General features: G+C 43.6%; 1 protein-coding gene across 1 annotated transcript in view; it reads right to left on the bottom strand.

Annotated features, from left to right (window-relative positions):
• Positions 1–353: 353 nt before the first annotated feature.
• The window catches only part of hcn4 (hyperpolarization activated cyclic nucleotide-gated potassium channel 4), a 56263-nt gene continuing 30038 nt past the window's right edge, over positions 354–26578 (bottom strand). Inside the window, exons 4-8 of the mRNA XM_076051560.1 lie at positions 25417–25635; positions 15165–15311; positions 14331–14571; positions 4830–4994; positions 354–3305 (exon numbers count right to left, since the gene is read on the bottom strand). Of these exons, the coding sequence (XP_075907675.1) occupies positions 1024–3305; positions 4830–4994; positions 14331–14571; positions 15165–15311; positions 25417–25635 (3054 nt within the window). The 3' untranslated portion in view covers positions 354–1023. The remainder of the gene's footprint in view (positions 3306–4829; positions 4995–14330; positions 14572–15164; positions 15312–25416; positions 25636–26578) is intronic.

Below are 26578 nucleotides of genomic sequence, written 5' to 3'. Positions count from 1 at the left end.
GTTTGAACATGGTTTGAGGACTCTGATAGAAAGGCAGTCACTCGCATGCTGTCATACCTCAATAGTGAGATGGAGGGTAGCTCGCTGAACCCTTTTCCCTTGCTTGAAATAGCGGCATTATTAAGATTAAGTGATACAAAATAAGGGTTGATAGGCCAAGAGGAGTTGAATGATTACCCCACATTAAAAGCCTTTTTGGTTTCCAACAAAAAAGAAATGTGTGTGTGTGTGTGTGTGTAAATATATATATATATATATATATATATATATATATATATATATATATATATATATATATATATATATATATATATATATATATATATATATATATATATACATATATATGTATATATATATATATATATACATATATATATGTATATATATATATATATATATACATATATATATATATATATATATTCTCCTCCATCTTTCATAAAGTTTGAAAAGTTTTTACAGAGGATAAATAAGTACAATCTACTAGATATACTTAGGATCAACAATATGTGATCCTGTATGGAGATGGTACAAGAGTCAGCCTCAGTCAGTCTTGAAGCATGTTGTTAAAAATGTAGATCTTTTTTTTAAACACACAAAAGCCTTTGTACATGCAGGTATTAGTGCATAGGTTCCTGCTGAAAAGAGTATTACTGTGTGATTGGTTGAGTTGTCTCTATAAACATCAACAGATGATTTTGGCATAGTTATAGAAATAAAAAGACTGTCCTTCATCTGGAGATTCTTTCACACCCTCCCAATTCCTTAATTAACTTATTTAAATATATCTCTATCTATGTACAGTGTGTATAAATAAAATGATAAAGCATAAAACAAATTTGGAGAATTCTAGAGCACACGGTTACTCAGTAAAATGTCTCTTAAATCAGTATAATTAAGGTATCAGTAAAATTAGAGGTGAAACACAGTGAAGTCTGAAGACAAAGTAAAAAATGCCACACATGCTGATAGTGTGCATGTGATTTAGCTTGGAGGAGCAGAGGAGGGTGTGATTAATCCTCACAAATTGGAAGGAAGTTTGGAGCGGACAGCTTGAGGTTCTAGATCTGAAGTGTACGTAGAGGAGCCTCTCTGTAAAGGCGAGGACGACGAGGCCCCTGGGGACTGAGTCTGCTGATGGTGCCCCGGGGACAAATGGACTGGAGGAGTCATGTGCCCGGGCAGAGGGCTACAGGGTTTGGGTACAAGAGTCGGCGATGAAAAAGGTGAAGCGTAATATCCAGTTTCCACAGAGGAGCGTGGTGTATGGTGTCCCAGAGCTTGGGCCACCTCCTGGGGTAAAGATGGGTGTGAACTTGATAAAAGCTTCAGGTCCTCTGAAAAGCGTCCCAGTGGGGAATCTCTCCCTGTTGGCTGTGGTTGACTCAGTAGCTGTGGAGGAAGAATTGACTGTGGCATAGGCAGAGAATTGTTGGATCCTGTGGCACTGGGGAGGTCACTGTAGTGGAAAGTCCTGCCTACCACTGGACTTTGAATGGTGGGACTAGGTGCTACAGGGGTAAGGCAGGGAGAGGCATTTGCTGAACCATATTGGGCCAAGGAGGCCAGGGCCGACCTCTCTAGGGAAACCTGCTGAGGCAAAATTCCAGATTGGAGGCCTGCAAGGCTAAATTGGCTGAGGGAAGATGGTGAGCCCTCAGCAGGCTGCTGGCTTTGTTGTCCTCTACTGGGGGATCCATGTGGAGGGGAATGGAGAAGGTTTAAGCTGCTGGTAGTCCTGCCTCCCCCAGCAAACTGTTGCAAAGGAGCCACTTGAGGAGGTTTTGCAGGTGGTTGAATTTGAAGAAGCTGACCAGGCATTGGGTTGGATGAGCTGGAAGATATAGGACTCTGACAACGCGAGGAATTAATGACTCCAACAGTAATTCCACCAGAAGTACCCCCGACAGGACATCCCGCAGAAGCTCCTGGATGACTACCTTGTGTGGCTCCTGCTGTTTTAGTAATATGACTGATGGTTGCCCCAGCCCCTTGACAAGCCAAACCCCCTCCGAAATGACCAGTTAATGATCCAATAGAACTTCTTGATAATGATCCCAGAGGGTTCAATACCATAGGATCACTAGATACACCTTCAAGTGTACCTCCAGATGGCCCTACTGTCAAAACCCTGGTAAATATTCCTGCTGTGCCACCAGAAGTTCTTCCTAGTGACCCTCCAGTGGTAGTTACTGGTGACGTCTCTCCAGAGGTCCCTCCCATTGATCCTCCAAATGCTCTCCCAATTGATCCTTTTGTAGTCCCTCTTAGCGACCTTCTGGTTGCTCCTCCTTTTGGCACACAGTCAACCATTCCCTTAGATCCACTTGATAACCCACCACCAAATTTACTACAGGCAGCACCCAGTGACACTTCAGATATGCCTCTCATTGATTCACCTGAGATCTCTCTGACTGATTCAGCAGTAACTCCTGACTCCCTATTTAGCTCAGAAGTCAAGTCTGTTGTTCCAGTTGTGAAATCATCCCCAGCCCAACAAGTATCTCCTCCTGTGGCTCCCTCTCCAAAGTCTCCAACTGCGACACCGGTAGACCACCCTGAAGCGCCACATGCTCCTGCTGTTCCTGCACTCATTCCCGACCCTGTACTTCCACCTGTGGATCCTTGATGGAAGAGGTGTGAAAGCGGTGGAGTGCCAGGGCGTGGTTGTGGATGAAGTTGGGCCAAACTAGATGATGGTGAGCCAGAGGAGGAAAACAGTCCAAATGGGAAGGCGGAAGCCCCACCTTCACAGGATCCAACCCCATTTCCACTAGTTCCATGCTTGTCTTCACTACCTGAGGCCTTTTTACCAGTGCGAGTTGCCCCTTTACCTGACGTGATATGTTGGGCTTGAAAAGAGGCTAACAACGGCATGTCTACTCCAGTTCGCACTTTAGAAGGTGTGCTAGAAGGTGAATTTCCAGTGGAGCCTGATTCTGTCGATGTAGGTACAAATGTTTGTAACTTTTTCAATCTACTAAAAGGGTCTTTCATGGATCCCAAAACAGAAACAGGAGGCCTGAAAAGAGTTGGCGGCAAATGGGGATGATGTGTCAAGGCAATGGCGACGGAGGTGGTTGCAGCTGCAGCCTGGAGAGGTGCCTGGATTAGGGGTGCCCAGATGACAGGAGTTGGCGAGGGTGGGGTCCGGGGTGGTACGTTTTGCATGAGGTGAGCACAGTGGGCCATATCTCGGTCGTGCTGCACAATTTGCTGGATTATCTCATTTTCCTGGTAGTTGAGTACACCAGAGCTGAGGTCGTGCTGTACCTTGTGTTGTAGAATTGAATTTTTCTTGCCTGTAAAAATACACACACAGATACAGAGGGTTGAAAGCAAAATAAGGGATCAATGTTGCTTTGACATAAATCTTGTCACCATTGAAGAAAATTCTCACATACATTTCAAGAAACCACATTTTTCAGAAAACAACTTTTAACAATGGAGTTGGTGGCAAAGAAAAAGCTTTAAAGGAAGGAAAACGAGAGAAAAATATACCTGAAAATCACAAGTGGGAAATATAGAAAAGCATTAGAAGAATGAGACAGAGCCATAGACATGTCATAAAAGATTTGGGTACCACATTTGGGTACCACAAGATTATGGATCAATAGGGCACCTAGGTTCCAATTTTCATTTTATTTGAGGCTATCATAGAAAAACAAGTTAAAACTTTATAACCTTTAAACAATTTGTTGTAAAATGCTAACAGAGTTATAGAATTAGCCACATGACCCAGAGAGAAGACATATGAAAAAATACTTTTTCTTTTTGTTTTGAAATGTTTTTTTTTTTTCATTGCAGATGTTTTTGCTTCCAACTTTCCACCAACCAAACAATCGAACAAACACAAAAATGTCCCCTTTGATACTTTTTGTAGGCTGTATACAAGGTCAAAGGAACAAGTTGGTTTTATATCACAATTATAGAAAGAGTAACTGCTGACCTAACCTCTAGAATTGAGCTCACCTCTGGCTACAAAGTCCATCAGTCATCGCTGAATGGTTGCACGAGCAGTGACAGGGTTAATTCATATAAGTGTCATTTTCAATTTGTTGCCGACAATAGGCTGTAAAATCGTAGCAGATTGCAAATCCAATTAACCCAAGATCAATCTTTCCATTTTCGGTTATGGCTGGTGGTGGATAAGTAGAGCTGTTGCATTGTGGATTAGTATCTATCCGGCTCAGGCCTAGCGCCATCTGACCTCTTATCACCTGCAACCCTCCACTCAGATGGTAAAAAGTCAATCAAGACAGTAATTAATTTGTAGAACACTGCATAAGGGAAAGAAGTTGGCTCGCGAGCAGCAACCTAGGAGAAATGAAATACACCAGAGACCATTTCACAGAAACCCCCACTATCAGCCCACCACATCTCTTCAAAGCAGCCATTTTCTACTGAGAGACCCCCTTGAGCAATTTCTCTGTCTTCCATTCTAAACATAGCTGAGGATAAAACAGAGCATGCCTTGATGGCTGAGTGATGATACGGGCCTGCCGTTCATTGTGAATTTTTCATCTGCTCAGACTGAGCCTGGGAACAATGATGGGTACGAAGAGAATATCAATTGTTTGTGTAAGATTAAGTCACCCAGGGATCTGGAAGCTGGAGTGTCGATCTGCATGCTCATATGCACATGCCTTTAAAGTAAAGCTCAGACCTTTTATACAACACAAATGTCTTGAAGAGTTTGGGGGTTTCTGTTCTTTGTCTCACTCCGGGAGCAGCAGCAATAGTTAGAAAGTGATCATTTAAAACCAGCAAAAGTTTTAACAGTGATGTGCTTGCTGACGTAAAATATGTGAGTTATGTATTCTTACCAATGCGGTCCAGCCTGTCCAGGGCAACGGTTTCAAAGGCCCGTCTCATCATGGGATACTCTTCCAGAACCTCATTAAAGTTGTCCACTGACAGAGAGTACAGACGGCAGTAAGTGTCTGCTCTGACACTGGCTGTCCTTCTCCCCCTTGTAAGCAAACAAATCTCTGGAAAAACAGAACAGTAGAAGAGAGAAGGCAGCAAGTCAATTTTTAAGTCACAGACTTTTATATTTTACAGACATTTGCATATGCACAATAATGCATTTATTGATTCTTGTGTCCGCCTCAAACAACCTGGTCAGTAACTTTAATTGTCGACAAAGTCACAGGAAACACTTTTTTGTAGGTTTTGCCGATGGTCACAAATTTTGAAACAGACATTTCTCAGTGTTTTCAAAACATTCTTTCAATGTGACAGAGGAAGACATTTTAGAAACAAAGCAATATCTCCTTGAATAAACTAATATGCTTCCTTTTAAAAATGTGTGTTACATATTGTCTATGAACAGAATCATGTCTTTGAGCATTGAGGTGTTTCCCACAAGAAGCTAGAAAAAAAGACGTTTGGAGATGATAAACATTCTAAGCAAATGCTTCGGTATAACGGTTGGACTTCTCTGCCAACTGCTGAAGGAAAGCCTAATGCTGTTTTTACATGAGAGACGTTTTTAGGCCTTAGAAGAGAAGAATAAATATCTGGAACGGCTGCAGAGCAGCAGACCTCTGCCATAGCCTGAATGTGTGTGCTGAACTATCAGGGGTAATGAAAAATTTAAATATGCTGTGCATATGGGAAACTTGCACTGTGTATCGTTCATGCTACTAGATCTGCTAAAAAGCCACATGATGACGTTAGCCAGTGCATGGTCTATCTCTTTGTTTAAGATGTAAATGTGATTGTGTGTGTGTATGTTTCTATACATTTAAGATTATTGCTTGACGTGAAAAGTGCAAAATGACTGTGAGAGAACTTAGGCTTTTGGGCAACTGCATGAACTTATGTAGCAGTCTTACCTGTGTGTAAGCATCCTCAAAAGAAAGACCTAAGACTTAAAGTCAGGTCCCCACGAGTCATTTGCAAATTTTGTGTCGTATGCATGTGTGCGTATGAATGTAGTATATTTGTGTACATGCTGGTGTTTTATTCATGAGAGCAAGGCAGCAGCAGAGCGTTGTAAAAATAACCATTATATATATTCCATAGACACGTTTCCTATCACTCTTTGGTCGAAACTATTTTTCTAAATGCACAACAATAATAAGGTCCCTCGCCACCTTCACAATCCAAACTCAGTTTATCTCAGCGTAAATGTGAAATCTTTATGTGGGGCCATCCATATAATAATACTCCATATATTTTAATAATTGTATTCATAGTGTGACATTTAAGAGTGTATGTAAATGCAGAGGATAGTCACATAAACTTTACATTGTTACAATGTACAGCGTAACAATGTTAAATGGATTTATTTTTACAATAATAATAAAAAAAAAATTGTTTAGCTAATGTTTGTGTCAAGCAGATGCCGAAGCAAGATCAGATATCCAGTCTTTGGTGTTGGACAGTTTAGTATGTGACGATGCTGTGATAAAACCTAAATCCACTTTTAAAAGACTGTAAAATGTTGCCAGCAACATATGAAATATAAGATTCCAGAGGCTTCATTAAAGGAGGCACATATTTTACCAACAGTGAGCAGGCAGATGGCACAACATGCTTTCAGTGGGACATTGCTGTTTGTTGCAACATTAAATTGCTTGACAGCACTGCCCCTGTTGCACCGCTCATGCTGACACTATACTGTACTATACTATAAATATGACAAAGGCACAGGGGGCCCAGACAAAACAACAGCGATGATATAAGTTCAAACTGGACTAGAGGCAATTTGTGAATTGTAACGTCCTAGTTGTTGATGATTCACTACAGATGGCAAATGAACACACAATAAGTTTGGCAACAGACGTACAAATGTAACCTCATATTAAGTAACCACATATTAAGACCATAGTATGCATAATACCATCTCTGATTCACACAAGATAAAGTCGTTTTGATCCTCAAGCCAAAAACTGCAAACATTTCTTACCAGTATGGCCATGGATGAGTGAAGCCTCGGTCTATGCCTGCCTTTCAGAACTAGTTTGTTATTCATGTCGAGTAGCCATGTCCTGGTTTTTTCTCCACACTCTGTTGAGTGCGTGTAGATGACTGTCCTGCACTTAGGTCATTGCATCATACCTCAGCACTGACAGATAAGCCCATACGGTGCACTTTCCGTGCGTTACTGTGCGGCCTACTTGTGTTGATGGTGGTTTTTGGCGATGCCAAAAGCTCACAATCATTTTTTTTTTGCTTGTACTTTCCATCTTTGCAGTTAGAAACATGTACATGCACACCCACACACCAAAGCCACCAATCATCTACCGAGTACAGTCAAACAGCACGCAGTGAGCATATTTGTGTGCGTCTGACTACACAGGACTTTTCTGTTTTTCCGGTCGTTGGGTGTGAAATGGTCGTTATTGTGCACAAGGGTTCGTAGCAGGGGATCAAAATCCAGATAATGGGAGGGTGCACGGTTGGACGGTACAGTGAGTGAGTAATATGGGCTCTATACGAGGCATAATAATAGCCTCGTCTATAGCGTGCTGCTGTTTTTTCCGCGCCAATGTATGTGCGCCAAAGAGAGCGTCGTGAGCAAACAATGAAGCACTAAGGCACTAAAAAGGTTGCGTCCTTGTGTTTGTCCACTGTGAAAGTGCACGGGACGGGGCGGCCCTGGCTCTGGATGTGCTGGGGGTCTATTTCCTGCAGCAGCGCTCTAGTAATCCCCTCTGAAGAGGAGCACCGCAGCTCGGTATTAAATCCTCTTGTCTGGTGGCTTTCTGGATGAAGCCAATACTGCTGGGGATGAGGCCACGAGCCACAGTGAGCTCTCTCGCCTCATCTGCACTACCTCTGCATTGGTGCAGCCCAGAGACTCAAAGCAATGGCACCAAAGTGCCAAAAAGACAAATGTATATATGTATATGTATTATTATTAGTCTCCTACAAATATCCTGCATAAAATCCTTCAAACAGACTCAGTCAACGTACTTCCTGGAAGGTAAATGTGTCTTTGATTCTAACCAATTGCCACATGCATACTCCCTCATTTCTTTATCATTGACATTAATAATGAGATGATAAGCAATTAAGCAAATAAATATCATTATTTGTGGTTGACTGCAGAAATGTGATGGAGCAAATATGGCTGATTCCTTAATATTGGACCCACTCATTAGGTGAACATAAATCCTTAATAGTAAATGAAAACACGTGTTTTAGTGACTTAAATGCCCCCGCAAAAAAAATAAAATAAATAAAAATCTTGAAAAAAAGTTACACATTAAGCCTTTAATTGACAAATAATTCATCAAAACTGAATGATGTCAATTAAGATGGAATGCAGGGTGGGCTGGCGATGTCACGCTCTGTGACCTTGCTCAGGAACACATGACTGGGCTAATGTTGGATGCTGCAGCCCACGTGTCCTGAGCTTTTACGGGTAAAAGATGCTTCCCTCGAGTCTCTCAGAGGGGCTCTCATAGTGGCAAGTTGAAGGCATGCTAGTGTGTGAACACATGTACGAGGGACAAGAGGGAATCAGCAGCTCGGAGTTGCACGGAGCAAAAATATTTGGCTGTCGCTCTGAGGTTTTCAGTGCAAAATCAGACAAAGTGCACATATAGGACATATGGCAAGACTGTCAAGACTTGTCAAGAGGCAAAGACGTGACTTGGTTGGATGGTTACCGACAACTGATGTGGTCCAATTCTTCTTTCACAGCCTCAAAATACCCGCCGAACCTAACACAGCAAGGAGTAACGAGTGCTTATATAACTACGAGTCAACTCAGGTGATGTTGTTTTCACCTGCCTATATCTGCTGCTCTGCTTGGCTGTGGTTTCCCATGTTGAGGTTGGGTAACCCTGAGCCCTATACCCACAGTTAAGAGGACAGGTACTTATCTCACACAAAATAAAATAATATTGATGCACAGCAAAACAAAAGACAAAAAGATGCTAAATAATGTATAGCACATGGAATCTGTGCTCTTACTGACTGCAATACTATTCTCACTGAGGTTCCTTGCTATTTAGACACCAGCAGTGTAAAAACAATCCCAAAAAACTGCCCAGTCTGTCATGTGTTCACAACCTGGTCTTTGACATTTTTTTTTTTTAATCTTTAATTTGTTGTAATTTCCATGAAAAAAGAATGAGGAAATTTACCTGTATATGTGTAAAATAAGCCCAAAACAACATTAACAACATAATCAACTAAGACAACTTCTTTCTGGAGTGTGATCGCTAGCTAGATGCTTGCAGATATTAACTTGAGTTGACCTGCTAATTCAACTAGACCACTTTCCTTGCATCACAAATAGTGATCATCCATCTAATCTGCCAAAGCCTGCTGGATTTGATTTCAGTTAAGTTAAACTACTGGGGGGGAAAAAAGGATGATTAAAACGAAGGATAAAACTCAATTTAGTGTTGAGAACAATAATCTAACACACGTTAACCATTGTTCAAGCAGTAACCAAATTCATTTCTAAATCTCACCATCAAATGGCACGAAAGTAGCTCAAAGGAAATTGAAAAAAAAGATGATGAAATTTGCAGGAGGATCTGTGAGATGAATGGACCTTGAACACAATCAGAGGTAATCACTCAGGTATTGAATGCAAGTCTTTGCCATGAAAGTCATTGATGTGATGAAGCTCCACAGAGAGAGAGGGAGATTTTTTTTTTTTTTTTTTTTAACATGTCTGTAATAAGGTGACAAATTCAAAGACAGTGAGCAGACATGTGTCACATTAAGTAGTAAGCTCACTATGTGCAAGTTCTTTGCTATCACGTGTCTCTCAGCCCTGTTGCCAGGGTCGCCCCCCCGTTTTGAATGACAGACTGGTTTAGCGGCCGGATGATGAGATGATCATTTAAATCAAGTGTGCTGGAGCTGATCAGTGCCAGCCATTTTGAACATGCAGGACAGGGGGTTTCTCAGCAAAATGCCTGATTTGGTATCAGGTATTCAGGCTGCGGCGCTTTAAGGGCTTGAACTCAATCTTAGACACCGTGGGACAGTTCTGATCTCACTGGGCTGCCGCGAAAAAACAGAAACCAGCTGCTGCCCGCCGTGACTCAGCCAATCAACAGGAAGCCACGCGAGGCTGCAGAGAAACTGGTTTTTACAGCTGCGCGTTGTTAAATTTTGTACCCTGTCATACAAAAAAAACTTGGTTAAGAGATGCTGCTATTAAATTCTGGCCTGGTCTGTAATACAACGCTGCTGTAGAAAAGATGACAGACCTTAAACGAACTGTAAAATGCTCCCGGTTTGCAAGAGGCAAGCATCAAAAATTAAACTGTAATTATTTGATGGCAGCAAAAGATGTTTTTCTCATTCACTCCTTCACAAGCAGAAAAAGAGAATGAGGAAAAGACAGGGAACAGCAGGTTTTGCAGTGCTAATGAAAAGGTCCCAGCTAACACATTTAGCAAGGTATTACAAGTGTTAAATTGCTAAGAGATGAATCACCGTAAAAGCCAGCTTCAGTTAATCACAGTAACAAGTCTGTTTATTCCTTTGAAATGCTTGAAAATGAAACGATGCACCGAATAAAGTACACAACAAGCGATATGTAAGACTGGGGTTTGACATGGCTTTATTTAGCCTTCTATGGGTGAAAAACAGCCGGAAAAAAGTAACGTGCCCTCTGTTTACTATGCAGGCTGTCATACACTGAGCACTATACCAGCAAATCTCCTCTCCTCTGCAAGGATCCAAGGAAATGCTAATTTTGGCCTTTGGCTGAGTTTTAGCCTCAGTCTCCATACATCTGCATGCGATTCCGGAAGGTGCGCCTGATTTTTCCCGCCCTTCTTGCGAGTGCGCGTGCATCTGAATTAATGAACACGAGCAGGACTGCTACGGCTCCTGTCATGGTATCTGTGTCCTGCAGTCCGGTCTGGCAAAGCTCACCTGGCCTCTGCATCCTGCTGTCAGCTCCGACAGCAGGATGCAAAGTCTCTCTCCCCCCCCCCCCCCCTCCAAAAGCCAGAAAACTTCTACTTTGGGCTATCTGATTCTCCGCGACATGCACTGCGTTCTCCTTGACAGCATTAGCATCACTGCATAAACACCCCCCCCATTTTGGCCAGGGTTCACACAGGTGGAGGATGTCCATTGGTTCTGTGGTGTGGTGCGGAGGATGCTGGAGAACCTTTGATTGTATTTACTACGAATGGCTTTGGCTTTGTCAAACATGCTTTCTAATCACACCTGCCCGGACCCCACCTAAATAAACTGTTTATGGCCAAGCGGTCTAAACTTCACCAGCAGGATTGGTTAGACATATTAACCCATTAATATGTTGACAATGTTATGTTGTAGAAGAAGTTGTAAAGAGTATGTTTTCCCAAAACTTGGGTCAAGAAAATTAATGTCCACATTCTTGGATATTTAGGCAGACATTCGATTCTTTTATTTTTAATTTTTTCTGCCAATCCAAACCCTATGAAATGTTTGACGCTGGCCCTTTAAGCGATGCAGGTGAACTGAGTTCACCATCGCTGCTCACCCCAGTCACAGTGCTGCATTCTGTGGGACGGCAACGGCGCTTTTGATGTGACTTGAATTGACTCGAAACACAGCTGTTCCGTCGGCAGCGGCCCCACCTGCGTGACCCAACAAAGTGGACGGTAATACTCCCGCTCTGGCCTCCAAGGATGCAGGCTTTACCTGGGGAAACCACTGCATAAACCACTGCACCGGGAACCACTGCACTAGTGCAACACAGGAACGAACTCAGATTCTACCCATTCACCACTTGCCTCTTTTCATTTTCCTGCTGCCACCTGCAGAGCGGCTGCAGGTCACTCACTTCACAGGCAAAGTGAGGTGCCTCGGGAGGCGGACGGGGGACGGACGGCCGCAATCAAAGTTGGCTTTTGATGAGCACCTCCGAGCGACACTGCGAGGTGGCCGAGTTCCACTTGAAGCGGGGCTTGAGTCAAAAAAAAAAAGAAACAGGCTGCAACAGAACAATAACCTGCTCTGTACCAGGGGGCAGTGGAGGCGCTGCTGGGCCAAGCGTTTCAACGGCTAACTGTAATGGTCCTTACACACCGGGAGCAAATTTGCCAGGCAAATTATTGGCTTTTTTTTTTTTTTTTTGAAACCTCTTGAAGTCCATGCAACCTTCCACACTGGCACCAGATTTATACGGAGCAAAAAAAACGGCTGTTATTTTTTGAAAAGGCAATTGGCTAGACAGCTGACCAATCAAAATGATGTTGGCATGTCGATCACATCTACATCGACCTAGTCTCTGCAAACGTGGAGCCAGTTGATGGTGCAATCCTTCAAATTGTCTTGACGGACATTCTAGAGTACTGGCGGAATTTCCCTGGGTAAAATCTGAGCCCCTGGATCGCTGTGTTGAACTCCCCCATTTCCTCTCAAAAACAATATTGGGTGTAGCCAAAGACTTTTATTCTTTTTAGTTTTTAATTCAACCATCACCAGGACATCATCACTTGAGGATGTAGTTGACTCCATTGTTTCTCCTTCGGCGCGAAAGAAAGAGTGCCAAACTTTATTTGCTTAGCGAATTTTAGACGCATATTCGTCTCGCGCTAGGTGTGTACTGGAAACATTCACCGGCGAAAAATATGCACTTTCACGTTGTTTATTCGCGGCGTGTGTGTAAGGACCTTAAGAGGAGGACAAGCGAAGTGCAGGCGGCGGGAGTGGGGAAGGGGGTGGGGTTCGGAGGAGGCCGAGTCTTGGCAGCGAGCGGCCGCGTCCCCCCGGCATTAGCGCAGCAGTCACATCACATTTCCCCCCCTCGCCCGCCGGCCGACACCCCCATCCAGGACATGTCACGTCCACTTTGGACATTGGGCTCTCCAGCGCCGGCTAATCCGCGGCTAACAAACCGGAGCGGACCGTCGAGCTCATAATGGTTGTAAATAATGCAGAGGCCAGCGATGAATTAAAGAGTTGCGGGGGGGCCGAGACGGCGGCGGTGGCGAGCAGTTCACAGACTATGAGTGCGAGGGTGACAAGGAAAAAGAGAACTCACCACTCGGTGGTGGCTCACACACACACACACACACACACACACACACACGCACACGCGCGCACATGCACGCACACACACGGCAGGAAGTCAGAATACATCAGTTCCATCAGAAGGGCGACCCTCGTGTTCCGCCCGTATATTCAAGTATTGTTGAATTGTGCTTGTGTTTGGAAACACACTGGAACTGAGATTGGGCTCAGGATTACCTCACTACTCCACTTGAAGAATTGCTAGGTCAGACATCTTGAGATAATGATAATAATAATAACAATTATAATAATAATAATAATAATAATAATAATAATGATAATAATAAACTATAGATTTTAGGATAAAGACTAGAGTAACCATGACTAAACCAACAATTCTTAACTGAATAAAAACGTAAATAAACTTAGCTCAACATCTGCTCTCAAACACAGGAACCATGCTGAGGGGGGCTATGGAGGAGCATTATTTTATTTTTTTGGGACGACATCATGAGAGAGAAAGAGGGAGAGGGAGAGAGAAGGAGAGGCAAAAGGGGACCATGTTGTTTCAAAAATGTTGATTAGTTTGGCATGTGTGGGGATAGATTGCCCGCTACCATCTCATTATTTCTCCAGAGCCCGTCGGTGGAGGGAGGGCACGAGGAGTCGGAGACGAACTGGAGGAGGCAAAGTGTAATTAAACTTCCACTGGCAGGTCATGTGCTGTTAAACGTTCCGCCACCGTTTCTCATTACTTAACGGCGTAGTCCAAACGATACGCTGTCACCGGCCGAATTAATTGGTATTTGGTGAGGGCAGTATGGCAGCATTACTCCTGCCGCACCCCCCGACACCTCCCACCACCAGCCCCTCCACACATGTGTCACAGCCACCCCGGATTATAAGGAGGGTGCAATTCCACCCCGTCTGACCCCCGCTGACCTTTCCGTGCCATTTACCAGACTTTGCAAGGCAAGTGAGCTCTGTTTTCTTTATCCGGTTCCGTCCGAGATTTTTGACTATGTACAAGATGGAATTATGGATTTGGGAGGGTGGGAGGTGGGTTGTGTATGTGTGTAGGGGGGTTTTGGGAGTGAGAGGGGGCGGGGGGGGGGTTCCTGCATAAACCATAAGGTAGATTTTTTTTTCAAGCAAAGGGACAAGCTATGCACTACTTCATGCTCATGACACGCTAATATCTGAACCTGAATAGCATTATTCAAATGCTATTGCATCTCCTAGCCCAAAAGGAAGAAAAAAAAATCTGAATTTAAAATCCAGGGCAGCCTCTCGAGGTGCTAAAGGACAGCATTATTAATATTAAAATAGAGCAGACTCTTACGCTGCGTGTGACCTTTAAGCCTGAGATCATGGCCTACACGAGCTCGCCTTACCTCCGAAGTAGGACCCGTCGGAGAGCTTGGTCTCTTTGTTGCCTTTGGTTAAGACACTGACGACCCCGTGCTGTATGAAGTACATCTTTTTGCCAATGGTGCCCTCCCTGATGATATAATCCCCCGGCTGAAAGACTTCGAACTTCAGCTTGGTGAGCATGGAGGTGACAAAGTTGGGGTCGGCGTTGGCGAACAGGGGCATCGACGCCACCAGCTTTCTGCAATTAAAGTTGATGATTTCCTGCCAGAGCACAAAGAGAAAGCGCACAAAAACGACATTGGCAACTCCGTGGGGAAAAAAAAAGAAATGACTGTAGCAATTTTAGGCGAGAGGAACATTGGAGGGAAAATTGTCAACTGTGGGGATTTTTTTTTCTTTTTTTTTTTTCTTAAAACTAACTTGGAAACAACAGGAAAACTGGAGACATCCAGGAGATAAATTTGCTAACAAAGGAAGCACCAACTATAATAAGGAGTTTCACATATGGCCTATGCAATTTTGGGTCAAGGGATAGTTGACCCAAAATTGCAACTTCGCCACTTTGTCAACATGGTGTCTGGTGACATTTCTCATCCTGTATCCCTTCTGGAGTTTGCTGGATGAAAATATTTCCACTCGCCTTATGGTGGACTGCCGAGTCTTATGGAATCCTGGATAAAACCAGCCGAAGGAAGACATTGTCTTTGGTTTTTATTGTTATTATTTTTTTGGGGTGTACATGACCACCAGAGGCGCTCATTGGAATTTCAGTGTTGGGAGAACGATCCCTTCATACACAATCAGAGGAGAAGCCTCAGAAGGTTCCGATCCCCAAACTGTCAGAGCCGCCTTACCTCTCGCAGCGGCTCGTTTAACTCTCCCAGGATGCTCTCCTCGTCAAACATCTTGCCCTGGTAGCGGTGCTCGTAGTAGTCGTGGATCCTCTGCCTCATATCTGCCGGCAGCTTGTGAAAAGACATGTACTGCTCCACCTGTTTGTACTGTGGGGACACAAAGACGGGCACAACAGTCGGGTTAGCGAAAGGCCACTGTGCTGCAAGCGAAACTACACAGCCACAGGGAGAGCGAGCACAAGAGGTCAGAATCACAGCCAAACAGAGACATAAACAACCCAGTCATGCTCTTGCAGGTTGTGGTAAGTTTATGTATACCTCTTTCGGAAGGTCCTAAGGGACTCACTGGCTCCCCAGCCACTTTTTGTTCAGTGTTCAAATTCTTGTTAAGAGAAATAGCACATCAACTCAATGCATGCCTCTGCTACAATTTTCTGAAGTTCAAAGCAAGTATCAGAATGGGGAACAAGGGGGATTTAAGTGAGCCAACGTGGTTGGTTGGTACCAGATGTAGTGTTATGACATGAATCATAAAATTGATTCAAAAATCATTTAAAAGACAAAATAATGAGTATATTAATACAGAAGTACATTTTGTGGAACTTTTATCCATCCACCCACGGGTAGACAAAGAATGTACTGACACTTTAAAACACAGGCACTGGAGAAATATCTAAACTCCGCGTGAACCTTCCCGACTCTGGAAAAAGACCAATGACCTTTTTGCTTTGTAATTAGTGCTGCAACTCCATGTAACCCGTTATACTTTCTGCTCTTGTCTTGTCTCCAGCTAATTTGACTTACATTAAACCATCATTTTTCTGATCACTTCATTGCTGCACTCCCTCAAACCCATTATTATCATTATTTCTCTGACTAAAATACCATTTGTCCAAAGATAAAGAAAAATTGGGAGAGGCCCCGTCGCTGCTGAGAAGTGCTTTAGTCATGCCGACAATTCACCAGAGCCCTAAAAGCACTAATCATTGTGCCTAATCTGGATTTGCAACTGAAACCTATTCTATCCAACTGGATGCTGCTGAATTGAATTTAGAGACAATTGAGCGTCGGAATATCAGAGGGGTTTGATACTAAATTAAGATTCCTTCCTCCAAGCTCCGAAAGAATTCACATCCAAACACCAAACCCAGCATCGAATATTGGTTCAGGTTGCACAGGAGCGTTTTGAGGCGACGGTTCGACGTGATTACAAATTCAAATCATGCCTTTTAAGTAGCGACGGGGTGAAAAAAAAAAACAAGACGAACACAGATGAAAGAAAAGAGTGACAGGAGGACAATGAACACACATGTATTTGTTTCTGTCTAGAAGGGATGCTGGGGGAGGGGCCAAACATGAGCACATACAGTAATTAAGAATTTTAATCAGTCAAGTCTTTATGATTTCTCATTACATATAGAAGTTGTTTCAGAAAAATCTGAAGAGTTTCACTGCCTTTATTGATGCAGATGAAAGAACTATTAGAGCGCCCAGGGGAATAATAAACGGTGGAAATCCTTGACCCATACAAGACACACACACACACACACACAAAAAAAACACTGAAGACAGAGAACATTAACCATTCATGAGGCAACAGCAGAGGTGCTCTTTGATCACCACTTGCGTGCTGCCAACTAGACTCGACGCTCAGCGACACCGCCGACCCCACGTGCACTCCTCTGATACCGAGCGCCGAGCGAGAACCTAGTCGCTGCCGATCTCGGAGGAGACCGTCGGCAGCGCTCGTCTCCTGGAAGCGCGGCTCGCTAAATAAAGACGGCCGTCTTGCGTGAGTCACATTTTTTTTTTTTTTTTTTTTTCCCCCTCTGCGAGAACAGAAATGATGTTGTGGTCTTGGCGGTGACAATCAAGTTGTTTCTGAAATAATGATGTTTGCTGGCACTTTACGCAGCTCTGCAGCAGATATCTTTTTAAAAAAAAGTCATTCCGGGTTAAAGGCAGTTTGCCTCGAGAGGATCGCTGCTTCATTACAGGTTCGTCATGTCAACGTGATCTTCAGCCACAAGCAGCGCTTTTTTTAATTGTTTGTTTTCGGTTATGGTAAAAAAAAAAAACAACAAAAAAACAAAATCGCTTTGGCGTAAAATTGGCCATTCACTAATGTGGCGATGACTGAGGAGGAACTCGGCTGTCCTCCTCTGCTGACGACAGAGCTGGAGAGCGACTGCCATCTCGACAGCTGCCGACGACTTTCTTTGTGGACGGCTGGCCTGCGTTTGAGGCCTGGGTGAAGATGACAGGTGTAACCTACATTCAGCGTCCACGTTCTGGGACACGTTCGAGACGTTTGAGGACCGTCGTTTTCACTGGTTTGTCTTCCAAGCCTTTTTGTTAAGTTTAATAAAAATAAATAAATCAGAAAGCCCTGTCATCGAGTAATGTGGCTATCTATTCACAGCATGATATCATTTGATTCCCCCCTCCCCCGGCATAAAAGGACATTGTGAAGTGAGCAAACGCGAGATAATGTCCTGTCGCTTTTATGCCGTAATGAGCTCAGTTGTACTTCAAAACAGTTGCTTTGTGTGTTGCTCAAAAAGGCTTTTCATATTTACGAATCAATGCTGCGTCTCAGAGAAACCGCTGGCAGGGATGGAAGGATTCCAAGCAGGGGAAGTCGTCTGTCCCCTGATGCTGTGATGGGCTGATAACTCCCTCCTTCCCTCTCCTCTGCGTTTTTACCCCTATTTTACAGCCACATGGAGCGTCCTTGCTTTCTTTGACTAAGTCCAATCATCTTCAAGTGTCCAGATTCAGCAAGGCTGCCGGGACGTGATGTAACCAGGGCAGTAGCTAACAAACATTTTGCCGACAAGGTATTTGAAATGTCAAATTTCAAGTAAGCTAGCAGGAATACCAATGCGAAGAGATGAAACCGGATCGACAATGAAAAGCAAATCAGTTTGCTTCTGTCTCTGTCACTGCCCAATGTGGTCAGTGAACATTTATATGTGGCACAAACTCCATTTTGTTCCCACCCCATATAGTATAAAATGAGGATCTCCTTTCCCCCCGGGTTTAGTTTCCCAAGGGACCTCTTTCGGTGATGCGCACCAGTCTCCTGCCAGTGAGACGTGTTCACGGGTATCCGATGCAATTGAAGCTGAAGGTGTTAAGATTGAAGCAAAGCATTCAGAAGCAACTTTGCTTTCTTTGCGGCTTGTTGCAGCCATTACGGTGTGTTATGTCATCTGCACCATCTCTAGCTCATGGTACTAAGCTAGGCTAATGCCAAGCAAATGAGTGTAATGAAGCAAGTTTGATTAGCCTATTGTTTTCTGAATATTTGTATTACCGTGGTTGGTGATTTGTTTGTTTATTTTTGTGTGTTTGTATTTGATTTTGCGGTCTCACAGTTTAGAATACTTTAATTGAACTCCTAATCAGTACAAAGGATTATTGTGCTGTCATATTTCACTTTAAAACCAGAGCGAGGCACATTCTCTTTTAACTTTAGCACATGCAAAATGCCTGATCCCATGCGTTACACTTAAAAATATTCCATGTGAAAGACCATGACGTGATCTGAGAATAAAGTACAGGACTTTTCATTTGCGCATCAACATAAGGAGGGATGGACAGCATGTCCCTGCTCTGCTTAAGTGCAAACCTGAAGTCTAGTCTGGAGCCGGTCTCCACAAAGTCGTGAGGGGACCGTGAAGGATCAGGCTTTCACCCACACACCACTCTGACTCACTCACTCACTCACTCACTCACTCAGATAGGACTCAGCTGTCAACCATGACCTTATATTGCCACGGCATCAATTAACTCATTAAAACTTAACCGTTCAGAGGAGCGGCTGCATTAGTTGTTGCTATTAAGCTGTCAAAAAAAAACACGGCAGCAAAACCTCCCCGCAGAATTGATTTGGCATGTGATTCGCATGCGTCATCCCCAACAGGAGTGACAGATGTAGGGTACTCAATCCCGCAGAGTTTTACACGAGTGCAACTTCAAGGTGTTTCATCTTTTTTCCCCATTCTGATCTCTCTCCACATGGCTTCTCTTTGGTCCAACTCCCATTTCCCCATTCTCTTCTTTCTGGCTATTTTGTTCATGTGGCTTTTAATGTTTGCCCAATTCTCTTCTCTCTCATGATGCTCTACAGCAGATGCAAATACGTGTTGTTTTTTTCCCCCTTTAAACCGAATATGAATAATTTAAATCCCAGAAGAACTTAATGACATTTTTAAACATCTACTTCCCTAAACTGGTCTATTTTTCCTTGTCCATAACATTTTGTCGTATGTGAGCCATGAAAGAGCACACCAATAACTACCACCAGATTTTAAAAAAATAAACAAAAACAAAAACTATTTTTTAACTCGAAGTAACCTTCAATCACAAGTAAGTCCAAAGGTTTGGGTATAAACTTGGAAAACTAAACCAAAAGGCCCAAATCACATTTTTGATACATCTTTCATTGACATACAGTGTTGTACATCACTATTGATTGATGTAAAGAGTTTATGTCAGGCTAGCAAGATATGAAGATTCACCCGACCCGCGGGGCATGTACTTCATGAAGCCTGTCCTGGTCATGCCAACAGTCCTTGACTGAGCAGTCAAAGTTGGGTGGCACACGGAGGAGAAGGGGACGTAACACGATTTAACATCATCAGTCAGGCCTCCGCTAATGAGGAAGGCTCTTACTGTGAGGCACATTTTGACTTGAGCTCCCTAACTTGTTGACAGCTGTGTCCTTGAGTTGACAATCTGGAGGAAATATGACTTACAGGGGAATTCTGGTGTATTTTTAAACCTTGGCCTTGCACTTATTGTATTGTTGTTGCATAAGATTCATACTGTCACAGTTTATTTCACCTTTTTGTGGCGTTGGACAGTCGCCCCTAAACATTTACAAGGCAGCAACTCCATATGTGTCACAGCTAGCAGCAGAGACGGGTTCCAAAAACATCTTTTAATCATCACCCTGAGGTTGAGAAATACATTAATTTATTTTATAGCCGCTGTGTGGCTCTTCACTCTATTGCCTTTTTCAAATGAGACTTTAGATTTAAAGCTTTGCAAATTCACCATTCCACATGTGAAGTAGTGCCCCCACCTACATATGGATAAACAGTGAAAGTGCATATTTTACAAGTTAACAGCCAGTATTAGTGAATTTTCCCCACTCCTACTGCAACACCTCTTCATACTCCAACAGTCACCCCCTGATGCTGTACTTGCAGCGGTCTAGATTGCAGATTTGAAGTGGGGGGTGGGAGGGGGGGCGACAAACAATCCCTGGAGGCTCTTCACCCTAAAATAATCAGCTTTGGGCTTCCTATTATCTATCCCCCGAGGAGCAATGTTTAATTGCCAAGTGTTAATAAGAGATTTGAAGGGGAGGGGCTGAAGCAACGTATTGCCACTTCCTCTCTGGGGCCATTTGGGACCGGCATGCCACATCACGCTGGATGTATACAAGTCCCTGCTGGCCGCCCCTGATCCCTCTGCTGACGAACAACGAACAACACAAAACACCAAAGCACTCAGCTGTACCAATATTATTAACCAAACACCCAAGGGAGTTTGAATACTGAAAAGATCAGAGAACTTTTGACGGCGGGGATCACACGGTACCAACAGAGGCACCGGGTCGCGACTATTTGCTCAGCATTCTCACAGATTACTGAACCGTGCCATAGACTAAAGGTCCCTTGAAACAAGAATCAAACAGGGGTGCAACTACATAGCCTCGGTATTACGCTAGCGTTGCTTGTACTTTTTTTTTATTTTTTATTTTTTTAAGGAGAAACAGACAATGGCATGTTGCCAATGCACCGAGTCATCTCAGATAGCCTGCGGTGATCCAGAAGCAAGAGAGGCACGACGTGTTAACAACAGCCCGAGTCGCGTCGATTCAGCTCTGCTGCCACCACCTCCTCTGTCGGCTAAGAGGCAGAACGTCAACAACCCACGCATTCCGCGCATGTGGGTTCTATACAGCGTGGCGAAATAATAGCTCACGTTGCCGCCTTGTGAAATGATGAACGAGCAGCGTATTATAACTCAGTGACAAAAGCCATGGCGGGGTTCTCTATTCAGAGCAGCTGCATTTACTGGAGTCACCCCTGTCCTGCTGCAACAGCTGCAGGTCATTGAAACAATGCTTGTAAAATGATGAATTTTGAATAAACAAAACAAAAATAAAATAAAAAATCATTGCTTTTATGTGATGTACAGTATTTTACCCAAACGTATACATTACTTTTAGAAATTATTCTTATATATTTAGAAATTGGATAGTAATACACCAACTGGCCTAACATTCAACAGTGCATTTTTTTCTTGTCATAAAACATGGAATGTAGAGATCGTTAGGCTCACTAAAAAAAAAAAAACTACTCCAATCAGTAAACGTCCAGAGAGAATCTAGCGGTTACTATAATGCACACTTGCTGCTGAGACGTATGCACACCGGCCATCATCATAACCAGTTTCAACCTGCTTCTATTCAATCCCAGTATGATACGGGCCCAGCCTAATCCCTGCAGTCAGATGCATCTGCAGCAAATTAGGCTGCTGACACATCGAAAATGCACACATTTTTGTTACGTGCTGTGTCCACATCATTCGTTCACAACCAGAAAACAAAAGAAGAAACAAACAGTTTAGCGAAAATTAGCATGTAATAAATATACAATAAAATTAGCAATAAAGCATTCTTCCATCTCAGTGGGGTCACACGTCAAACCCCTCCCCCATATTTAGTGTGATTGTTGCACTTTTTACTTTGTGTAACAGTAAATGGGCCAGTGAATCCTCTTCAAGAGCCCATTTAAGTCGGCTTGAAAGCTTCTGACATCCCGGGCATTTCTCACACCGTGCCACATTGTAATAGAATTCTTTTCAGGAAAGATTTCGCCGAGGCTTTCTGATGATAATTTTCACCATCTTTGAAGGCGCAGCCCCACCACGGCACCAGCCCATTATTCTCATCCGTACACTTCTAAGATTCCTGCACGGACTAGTTTTCCCTCATCATCGCCCGACTGATTGTTTCCTCCAGACACACAAATGCTACCTGCAAATCCCCTCTGCGTGTTTGCAGAAAAGATGAGCCTCCACCACGGCCACAGACTCATCTGTGTGACAGCTCCATATTTTCTACATTTTATTCTTTATATACAGAACATAATGACACAGGCTGTGAGACATCACCACAAACACGCAGCACTTAAATGAGGTGTCGCTTCCTCTACATTCAATATTAAGCTGCTTTTACTTTTTTATATTTCCGTCGCTAAAATGGAAAAACCCTTCATATTACAGAAGGGAATATCAATTCTTTATTTTTTGCCCTTTGGATTTCCCCCGTAACTCTGATTCCAGCGAAAATAAAAATTCACATCGCAAATCAAAGCAGCTACACCAAGGCTCAGATCTTTCTCTTTCTGATTTAACATTAAATAATATTGCAGAAACATGCAAACATTGCAGTCTTTAGAGTCTTGCTAATGGTCTCGTTGGAATTCTAATAAGGGCATATTTCATTTCATCGCCATCAGGAATGAGATCGGTGGCATTTTCCACGTTCTCTTACGAGTGAAAACAGCAGCTATGTTTGTGTTGACTGAACAGGACAAAATATTTTCTTTGGAAAAGACCCTCAAAACAACTGTGTTGAAGAACTCAATCGTCAGTAAGTATGAGTTAAGGGAGTACAGATGTACGCCAACATTTTAAAATGAAATCATAATATGTTTCTATGTCTGCAAACTTCACAAAGAAAGAGTCTGGATATCAAACCTGTGACCGTGTTGTGAGGTGACAGGAATAGCTCAGCCAAAATAAGAATCAAATCCATTGTCTCCTCACCGTGTCATCCCCTTGACGCCAGTTCTCTCTAGTTTTCAATATCACAAGTAGTAGTAAATATGATTATTAAATTAATCGAAGTATTCATAGCTTTAGGAGAAAATTTGTGAATCTCCTGAGTTTCATACAGGGCAATTAATTCCATCCAGTGCCCAAACAATGGAGTCCTACTGGGGAAAAACAGTAAAAGAAAAAAAAAAATACGACAAACATTATGTCTCCATACTGCTTATAAACTCCGGGGATTTGCCAATGGGCTGTCCACTTTTCCGGTACTTGGATTATGGTCGTCGCCGAACACAGGAAAAGCAGAGTAAGTTCTCCAGGGAGGCAGATACCATTGTCACACAACTGATACAAGGGCCAGTGACAACAGGTTTGGGAGCTAACCCTGATAAGCAACAAGGGGGCTTGGTAGAGTAGAGTACACATGACGACTGTTTGCCTCTCAAAGTCAGAAAAGCTCTGCCGACAGCCTGGCTCCCAGAGAGAGTCTTATCACTTCGGCATGTACAGAGATAAATGAGAGAATTCTCTGTCTTTATAATTAATTGAGGCTGCGCCGTAATAACCTTTTAGTGGGGAGGCACTGTGGGAAGCTGACAGAGCACCCGGGAGCCTTTTCAAATGGCCAGGGGATCCTTAAGGCGCCTTCGGGGGTGATTCCAGAAATGGCTGTGAATTTCTTGGTAGCACATGCTGACTGGTGTCGAGACACAGAGGCTTCTCAGTCTACTTGGCAACGAGGCACCTCTTAAAGCTGAGCAGCGGAAAGAGGGTGAAAGAGGTCTGCTCTCATTGCAATGAGCAGCTTGTCAGAGTAGCAGCGCTGGTAGCAGGGCCATCTGTGTGTTGCGCTGCAGACTTGGTCTTCGAACCGGTTGCACAAAACCACAACCTGTAGATTTTAGACGGGCTGATTAATCGAGCAGGGCCTGAGTCGGACCAAGTCTGAGAAGTATTCACTCATATCCGACTGTCGTTCTGGTTTGGTTTGTGTTGTTGAGATGGACATCAGGATACAGGACCCACAAGTTTTAACACAAATTTCTACACTTCTGTCACTGTCCTTTCACAAGACAACAATGTGTCGCTGCCAATGGATTTGCAAACACTTGACAATGGCTTCCAAATCGCAATCACTACAAAACCAAACATCCATAACGCAGTACAAACTGGCGAAGCAGACTCCAGCCATGAAGTCGGTGACACCATCCCAGTGAATGTAAAAAGGAAAGTTCAGAAAAGCTAGCCAAACCCAATCCGAAATAGAACGCGTCGTTTGAACATGGTCGGACCCACTGGGTCGTGCATCCCATCTTACACCCATTACATCACATAATCAATTCCTCTGCACTCACTCACTCCTGCTCTCCCTCTCACACTTGGGTGGGGTCTACACCGCCTCTGTCTCTATTCCCCGGAGGTCATCGTTTCCAATTTCCTCCTCACTGCAGACAGTGGGCAATATAGCGCTGTGGCAGCTCAGCTCATTATCGCCCACGCTGGGCCAACAGAGGGCATGGCACTGTGGAACACGTCTCGGTCTTAACAGCCACCTGTCACGATTGCCTGTCATTACGCTGGTAAGGCTGTACATTCGTCTCTCAATAAGGACGTTTTGCAAAAACCCAGACGGCTGAAGTAAGCGAAGGAGATGTTAATTTAAATTAATTTGGGGGCTAAGTCTATAACATTGCTCCATATCATGACGACAAGTGGTTGCCATTTACAGCAAATGGCCCTTTAATAACTCTGCAGGTGAGGAACTTTCTGAGAGATAGTGTTTCTTTTGACAAAAAACAAAACACAACAAAAAACATAAAAACAATCTTCCAATTAGGGAAAAATGGTTCCATGGTGGTTCTGGGTCTCTGCTACATCAGGAAAAACAAATCCCCACCAACCAATCATACCCAAACAAAGCCAGCAACACCAAGCCCACTAGTCTAAAAACAACAACGACAACAAGAAAACAAACAGCACGATACATAACAATGTAAAGACCCCACAATGGTCCATCAGGGAAACAAGTTGTGTCCTTGCCCCTTATAGGTCTTTATAGAGAAACAGTAAACACAAGGGAGTGTGGACAAAAGAAGAACATATTCATTGGAAAGAAGAAAAAGCAAGCTGAAAAGAGAATATGTCCCTGTCTTTCTGAAGTAATAGAAAGAAAAATAGATAAAATAGGGTTTGGGTTAAAAAATATATCATGTTATTTGAGAAAAAAACAATACAAATAATAACTTTAATACATTTTTACCTGTATCCAGTCAAATTACAGCGCATACATGTCTCATATTTGACAACATAACAACCTTATTCTTTTACGTCACCTGCGCTGTTTACTCAGACACCAGGAAAACACAGCTGTACACAGCAAGTCGTCTCCACTCACCTTCTCCTGGTACTGCCGTCGCGATGAGTCCAGAGATTGGATTAGCGCCGTGGCGTGACCCACAAACATGGCGTAGCAGGTAGCGCCCACGATCATGCTGAGGATGGTAAGCCACACGTCTGTCATGCCCACCGGGGGGTACATGCCATACCCGATACACAGCATGTGGCTCATAGCTTTGAAGAGCGCGTAGGAGTACTGCTGTCCCCATGTGTCATTCTGGATCAAACAGAGCAGAGGGGGTGAGTTAGGGTGAGTGCTCGGATCACCTTGTGTCACCTCATTCTCTTAGCATGATGCTTACCGCACATTAAAGGTCAACGAGCACCCCGACAGTAACACCCACTCCCCCTTTATCACTTGAGACACGGACCAACGGCAGACGTCCACTGCAAACTGTCACGGTCTAAGGCGGAGCAGCTGGCATGGCGGAACACACTTTTCAATATGCAAACATTTGGAGCAAGCAGACATTTGGGCGCGAGCCTAAAACGGAGCCCTGAGAATGGTCGGGATGGAGGAGCGTGAGACACTGAAAGCATGCAGGACAGTAAGTAGGTCATCTGTTTAGTAAAGGAGAAAAAAAATGTTTTTTGTTTCCCATTTGCTTTCTCATTCACGGATAAACCCCCCCCCTTCAAGATTCCTCCGTTGGCTCATGGCAACTCAAGATCAATACTCTCGACGGGGGTCCAAACAGCAGTCAAACTCACTGCAACAGTGAAAAAGGCAAGAGGAGATAGCGTTTTCATTAGTGTCCTACCACAAAAGGTAAGGAGTGATGACCCAACAAGATAATGGAACAGTAAAAAAAACAAACACACACACACACACACACACACACACACACACACATACACAAAACGCTGATTCCAATCAGGACCAGACCAACCGTGACAGAGCCAATACTAACAAAGTCTTTGTCTACCCTGTAACGTCAGTCAGGAGCTTTCCATTAAGGGGCTGCCTGGCCCCCAGGCTTTAATTAATTCAGAAAGATATATTTGTTATTCTGTCACATTGAGGACTATTCTTCTATGTAATGCAATTAATTAGACAGTGTTTACTGTGTGAATCACAACAAACTCCATTTTGATGGTAATGAGAGCCTACTTCCATCTTGCGGGATTTAAAAACCCAGAGTACATTATGAGCGCTCGCG

This window comes from Nelusetta ayraudi, unplaced genomic scaffold, assembly GCF_046127955.1.
Source record: "Nelusetta ayraudi isolate G7.1 ecotype Tasmania unplaced genomic scaffold, CSIRO-AGI_Nayr_v1 ptg000005l, whole genome shotgun sequence".
Classification (NCBI taxonomy): domain Eukaryota; kingdom Metazoa; phylum Chordata; class Actinopteri; order Tetraodontiformes; family Monacanthidae; genus Nelusetta; species Nelusetta ayraudi.
The sequence above is the reverse complement of the archived record's forward strand: the minus strand, read 5'-3'. Positions and strand labels throughout refer to the sequence as shown.